At 38.2% G+C, this 7,328-nt stretch overlaps 1 protein-coding gene across 4 annotated transcripts in view; it reads right to left on the reverse strand.

The window, feature by feature from the left end:
- Positions 1–7,328, reverse strand: part of LOC106880808 (cGMP-dependent protein kinase 1) — a 173,746-nt gene that overhangs the window by 17,477 nt on the left and 148,941 nt on the right. For all 4 annotated transcript variants that reach the window (XM_052969494.1, XM_052969493.1, XM_052969495.1 and 1 more), the window contains 3 exons: positions 5,560–5,623; positions 4,006–4,083; positions 2,972–3,066 (listed from right to left, as the gene is read on the reverse strand). In XM_052969494.1, coding sequence (XP_052825454.1) covers positions 2,972–3,066; positions 4,006–4,083; positions 5,560–5,623 — 237 coding nt within the window. The remainder of the gene's footprint in view (positions 1–2,971; positions 3,067–4,005; positions 4,084–5,559; positions 5,624–7,328) is intronic.

The following is a 7,328-nucleotide window of genomic DNA, read 5'->3' on the forward strand; positions in this document are numbered from 1 at the left end:
CGATCAACAGAACAGCCTGCTCCTGAAATTAACGTGCAAGTGGCTGAGCACTCCAGAGACACGTGTACCCTTAACGTAGTTCTCGGAGATATTCAGCGTGACACAGTGTGATAAAGCTGACCCTTTGAATTACAGGCACAACAGAAACAGGAAGTAAGAGTGAGAGAAAGTTGTGGTGAAAGAGTACAGCAGGGTTCGCCACTATCCCCTGCCGGAGCCTCGTGGAGCTTTAGGTGTTTTCGCTCAATAAACACTCACAATGCTTGGTCTGGGAATCGAAACCGCAATCCTATGACCACGAGTCCGCTGCCCTAACCACTGGGCCATTGCACCTCCTTTGTTATAAAGTAGTTTGAATATAAATGTTGTGTTTGTTGCTTAGCTCTAAGTTAGCTATGCCAAGCAGACCTTAATAAAAGATGTTCTAACCATGAACATTCTGTTTTCTACCCAGATATATCCAGAGCTATATTGTTCAAAGTGCTCTGAATTCTTAAAGCTGACGGTGCATGTGTGTGATGAGGCAGACTTGGCTACTATTTTTAGCTATGAGACTGGTCATGTTGACGCCAACTCCAAGTGTAAAAGTAAATGCTGTGCTGGTATACCAAATCTTGCTTTTACACATTTTGAAGTACACTACCATTTTTAATAAACGGAACTTAAAATATGCATGAAAGAAAACTACTGCATTTATTCGTGTATAATGTGGTCTCAGACATAGTACAAACTCCACATTTAGCACCTAAAAATCAGTAATCCATATTTTATATTGTATTTTACTTTTACACTCCTGCAAAAGGCTACATCTATCTAATTCTGACAACATTGCATCATAGTCTATTCCTCTCATTAGGTATGAGTAAACACAATAGTGTTGTATGACAATTTTAGCCTTTGTTATTTATATCAAGTTAACCCTGGCTGACTAGGCAGTCTAGGATCAAAGACATTCCAGTCATGACTGTCCAGTAGTTTTAAGGATACATAGATATGGGGTTCTTCCAAAGGATCTCTGGAGTAACATATAGGGTCCAACTAAGATACAAAACTGAATTCACATGTTTATTGATTGTCAGATAAATTTACAGTCTTTTGTTTTCTCTTTTCTGCATTTGAAGATCAATGAGGATGAGTTGATTTCTGAAATCTTCTCTGGACATGGCAAGATCAGTCCTTTGTTTTAAGGTGACCTGCTTTAGTTTCCAAACTTTATAAACATCCAGCATGGTCACTACTTTTGATGTATAAGCATCCTGGTATCAAATGCAGAAGAGAGGGACAACACACTGCTTCTACACTCTGTTTGACAATCAAATCTCGTCCTTTCTACTTCCCTCTTTCTCTCAAGCATCAAACAATAATGCTAGCTCCCACATGCAAAGAATCTATGGAACCAGAGAGTATCTTACTGCTACAACCTAATAACACGTACACAAACAAATGACACAACGACATCATTTATATTTTATATTGTAACAACATTATAATCATCTAAATAAATGGCCATCTTCATAATTACTTGTTCTCCACCCATTCATTTCTATGCTGCGTCATCATCATCATTCAAACTTCATCATCATTCAAACTTCATCATTACTTTTGACTTCTCAGCCATATTATGCCATTACAAACATTCGACAAAGATGGTTGGATAATATCCATAGCCTCGATTGGTCACGCTTGGAAATCCAGCTGGAAAGTGTAATGATGCTTGCTTTTGATGGAACCCTATGGACGATGTGTCTGAGGATTTTGTCCTTGCAACCTTCCAATAAATAGAAGTGAAGAGGGATATATGGATGGGACTCATTAACTTATTCTGTCCTTATTTAAGATAGTAAGGTATGATATGAGGTAGATATTTCTAGTGTGTTGAGTGAACATCTACAGGCTTCCTTGTTGGTAATTTAGCCCCATGTCATTCTTATCTTGTAGATCAGGTGAGTAAAAGCTGGTAGTGAATCAGCAAACTCATATAAACGTCAGATAGAATATCTTACAGTATTTCTTGTGTCTGTCAATGCTCTGAGTTCAAATCTTGCAGTGGCCAAATTTGTCTTTTATCCTTTTGTAGCTGATAAAAGAGTACCACACAGAGCAGCAGATTGGCGGAACTGTAAAAATGTCAGACCAGATGTAATGCTGTTGCAAGAATTCATATAAGGTTCTTGAGCTGAGGATATCTTTTCCCCTCCCTCCATCTGTCCTTGGGTTCTGCTTTTCTTCTTGACTTAAACAATCAAGAATAACGTTGCCTAATTTATTATTGAAAGACGTATGGTGAAACTTGAGAGATGTTCAGCAGATATTTCTAGCAGGTCAAGCTATCAGATTATGTTCTGAAACACTTTCAGTAAGCAAATAGTTTGATTAGACAAATTAACACGTACATAGATAGCCTCCGGGTGTTCCCTTACCATGTAAATTGCTCCCAGTTTTTTTAAATATTTTCTTCTAATTTTGTAAATTCTCTAATAGAGCACTCAGGACATATTTTCACTACGTATTTCTCAGGTGAGGTTTTTATTGCATTTACATGTGTTCACTTCATTTGCCTTGTGCATCTCAATAGCCTTGTAGTCATACTCTTGTGTCTGATTGTTACTTATTGTAAAGCTTCACAGGAATCAATCTCATTTTATCATAACTAAACAGGTGAGCAATCACTGAAATATCTAGCTGCCCTGAAAGATTAGTTAACATTCGAGATTAATTTTTTCAATTTGTTTATTTCAGGTGGACTTTGATTATAGTATCAGTTCCTTATTGTTTAGTTGTAGAGCACTTGCAGCGAAAAAATGTTTTGATTAAATGAATTAAAATGTAAACTGTGAGGTTTATGCATGTCTGATTCTCTCTCTCTCTCTCCGAGAGAGAGAGAGAGAGAGAGAGAGAGAGAGAGAGAGAGAGAGAGAGAGAAAGAGAGAGAGAGAAATCGGAAAGGCGAGAGAAAAGAGACAGAACTCACCCATGTAATGCTTTTTCTCCAAAAAAGTCACCCTTTTGTAGAACACGAATTAACTGATCTTGTTGGGTACCGCTTACTTTTTTAGTGACTTTCACCTGGAAAACAAAATATAATTAAAGAAAGAAAGGACAAGGAAGTTAATGGAAAATTTGAAGTTGGTTAAGAATCAGAAAAGATGGAGGGAGAATGTTGCATTTCAAGAGAATGTTACATCTCTTGCCATGTGCTTACGATGTTCTTGGCCTAGAGTGGACCTAATAGTGTAAGCCATATTTTAGTCTAGAGTCTGAAACATGGGTTACTCTATCATTAGATGTACAATACTATTATTACTCTATTATTAGAAGTATGCACGAGAGATGACTGCACTAGTATGGTCATGTGATGTGTATGGACGAGGACAGCTGTGTAAAGAAGTATCAATCTCGAACTGTGGAGGGAACCCGTGGTAAAGATAGACCCAGGAAGACATGGGAAGAGGTGGGGAAGCATGATCTTCAATCTTTGGACCTCACAGAGGCAATGACTAGCGACTGAGACCTTTGGCGATATGCTGTGCTTGAGAAGACATGTCAAGCCAAGTGAAATCATAGTCATGGACAATGTTGGTATCATGTAACTGGTACCCGTGCTGGTGGCACATAAAAAAAGAACCTTTCAAGCATTGGGCCTCATGGAAGCAAACTGGCCAATGCCGGTGGCACATGAAAAGTACCTTTCAAGTTTTGAGCCCGACAGAGGCATTGACGAATGACTGAGACCTTTGGCTTATGCCCTGCTTGAGAAGAAGACCCATCAAGCCAAGTAAAATCAGTCGTGACATAAGGGTGTCATGTAAATGGCACCTGTGCCGGTGGAACATAAAAGCACCCATTACACTCTCGGAGTGGTTGGCGCTAGGAAGGGCATCCAGCTGTAGAAACCATGCCAAATCAGCCTGGAGTCTGGTGCTGCCTTCCAGCTTGCCAGACCTGGTCAAACTGTCCAACCCATCCAATCATGGATTACAGATGATAAATGATGATGATACTTACCATTCCTTTGGAGATGATATAAAAGGTATCACCACGAGCTCCCTGACGGATTATGTATTCTCCATTTTCATAATGTTCCTGCAAAAATAAATAAATAAATAAATAAATGAATGAGTTGTTGCATATTTTCAGAGATCAAATCACAACTATTCCCATCATTACAATATAATATCAAATAAGATATTTTAAAAACAAATTTTTATAGGAATGTATTGGAACAACAATAACACAATGGCTGTAAGCACACTTACACACACATGTATGCATTTGTGGACATTTTAGGCATCCTTTATTTGTTGCATGAATTAGCCATGTAATTCTTCCTCCTACTCCTCCTCCTCTTTCTTGTCCAAGAACGAGTAAAATTAATGTTCTTAGTTTTTCTTGAACCTCTCAGATTGATGAAGCCAAAACATCCGCTAACGATTCTGCCAACTTGCTAATACAAGCACTTATTACAGGTAACGCATATAATGGATAAACAATTCCTTGGCATCTCTCTTAAGGACATACCCATTCTTTCACAAAAAAACTCTCCTACTCACCAAAACTAAGGACCTATAACATCTTTATATATATTTTTATTTCTACATTCATTCTCCTATTTCCCAATATACTCCTTATTTGCTTCCTTTTCCAAAAAACTCCTTACATTGAACTTTGATATTTCCCTCTATTTAACCATATCAAATCGTTTCTGATGAAGGGATATCCCTAATATCTCAGAAACAGCTGTAAGACTAACTTCCTCTTTATAAATGTCCTGAAAATTCCACACAGCCTTGGCTTTGTTGTCTCATTTTATTTAACATATACATGCTCATACAAGACCCACATTAGACTCCTCACTTATATCATTATCGGACCAAGAGTTTAACTACGGTCCTTTCATAGCACTTGCATAGCGTTACCTGCCACCTTGGGTCTTCTGGATACCAATACATCTCATATATATATATATATACATAATTAAAGGATCAGCAACAGCTGCTTCACCACATACTGACATTTAGAAATAGCAGTTAAAGTGCTAATTCTACTACTACAATAAGTCTCCAACAGATAGCAATACTTGTAACTCACAAAGGCAAAACAAGTCTTGACTAAGACTAAGACTGGTTAGTTTCGTTATTTTTTTCTTCTTGTTTTGCCTTTGTGAGTTACAAGTATTGCTATCTGTTGGAGACTTATTGTAGTAGTAGAATTAACACTTTAACTGCTATTTCTAAATTTTGGTATGTGGTGAAGCAACTGTTGCTGATCCCTTAATTATGTATATAATTTTAAAAGAACTTTTTTATATAAGTTTTATAACTCACCTGTCTCCCAGCAATCCACACAACCCTAGATGTCACATAACATTTCGATCTGCTGTTAAACAGTCACCATCACACCATAATCACCAACGTCGTTACCATCATTAATACCATCACCACCATCAGTAACACCGCTACCTTGTCCAACACCACCACCACCACCACCACCTGTCTTCGTTACCAATTACCGTTACCTCACTCTGTTAATAACGCTGAATGATTTATAGTATATACTTACTTCTTCCAGTAGATCTGCAATTTTACTGAGGTTTTCGTCAATAAGGCTCATAAACGTCGGAACACTGGAAATAAGGAAAGATTAATCAATAAATAGATAAACATATAACTGAATAAAATAAAGTACCAGTCAAATACTGGGGTCTATGTAACCAACTGAGCATCTCTTCCTAGTTCTATGTTTGTGCCTATATTAGAAACAAATTATTATAAGATATCAAATCCAGGTGCTATAAGAATACCATTATCTTTTACTAGTTTCAGCCCATAAACTGTGGCTATGCTGGGGCACCTCCAATAGCGTTTGCAACACTCTTACTAATCCTCTAGAATAGAGGTTCTCAATCGGGATTCATATGGCCCTTAGTGGTCCCTATAAGATTTTGTTAAAATTTATGAGCATTAATTGATTATACTTTTACAATACATAAAATATTTTAAGAATTTTCACACAATCCCACTTCTGACAATTTTTTTATTGGCGCAGGTGTGGTTGTGTCATAAGAAGCTTGCTTCTCAACCACATGGTTCCGGGTTCAGTTCCACTGCCTGGCACCTTGGGCATGTATCTTCTACTATGGCCCCGAGCCGACGAAAGCCTTGTAAGTGGATTTGGTAGACGGAAACTGAAAGAAGCCCGTCGTATATATACATCTATACATTTACATATCAAATAATATAAATAGGATCAAATAATATAAACAGTAGGAAAAAGCAAACGTAAAAACTGAAATGGGTCCATTGGAACCATTGGTAGACAGAAGATTAAGAAGCATTGTTCTAAACAGTGAAGGTCCAGTTGCTTTTTGAAGACATCTACATCCACGTGGGTATCTCGAGTCTTTCAGTAGGACATTGAAAAGCAGTGGGTCTTTGAACTTAAGTTATCGCAGTAAGTATCTGGTCATGATTCTCAATGGCGAGAATGGGATCTTAGGCTCTATGCAGTGACGCCTGGTTCGGGGATTAGCTCAGCCAATTTATTTGTTTTATTTTGACTGGGGACAAGCACAGATTGTGTGACTTGGAAATGTGTAGGCATCATAAACGCATACAGGCATGCATAGACACACACATGTATACAGTCACGCACTTTAGAAAGAGAAAGAGAGAGAGAGAGAAAGAGAGAGGTGGGGAGGCAGACATGGCTGTGTGGTTAAGAAGTCAGGTACGCAACCACCTTTTCGATGTCAATCCCACTTTGCAGCACCTTGGCAAGTGTTTTCTATAACACAAGGCCAATTAGTCGTTGAGGGTGAATTCGGCGTACGAAATTGTGTGGATTATTATTTTTATTATTATTTTTGTTGTTGTTATTAGTATTATTAATCCTTTCTACTAAAGGCACAAGATCTGAACTTTTGGGGAAGGGGATAAGTCGATCATATCGACTCCAGTACTTTACTGGTACTTAATTTATCGAGTACGAAAGGATGAAAGGCAAAGTCGACCTCGGCGGAATTTGAACTCAAAACGTAGCGGCGGTCGAATTACCGTTAAGCATTTCGTCCGACTTGCTAACGATTCTGCCAGCTCAATGATAATAATAATGAGGCGCAGGCGTAGCTGTGTGGTAAGAAGTTTGCTTTCCAACCACATAATTCCGGGTTCAGTTTCACTGCGTGACACCTTGGGTAAGTGTCTTCTACTATAGCCTCGGGCCGACTAAAGTCTTGTGAGTAGACAGAAACTGAAAGGACAGAAACTGGTGGACAGAAACTGAACGGAGTTTATCGTGTGTGTGTGTATACATATGTGTGTGTATACATA

Source organism: Octopus bimaculoides, chromosome 7 (genome assembly GCF_001194135.2).
Source record: "Octopus bimaculoides isolate UCB-OBI-ISO-001 chromosome 7, ASM119413v2, whole genome shotgun sequence".
Taxonomy (NCBI): Eukaryota; Metazoa; Mollusca; class Cephalopoda; order Octopoda; family Octopodidae; genus Octopus; species Octopus bimaculoides.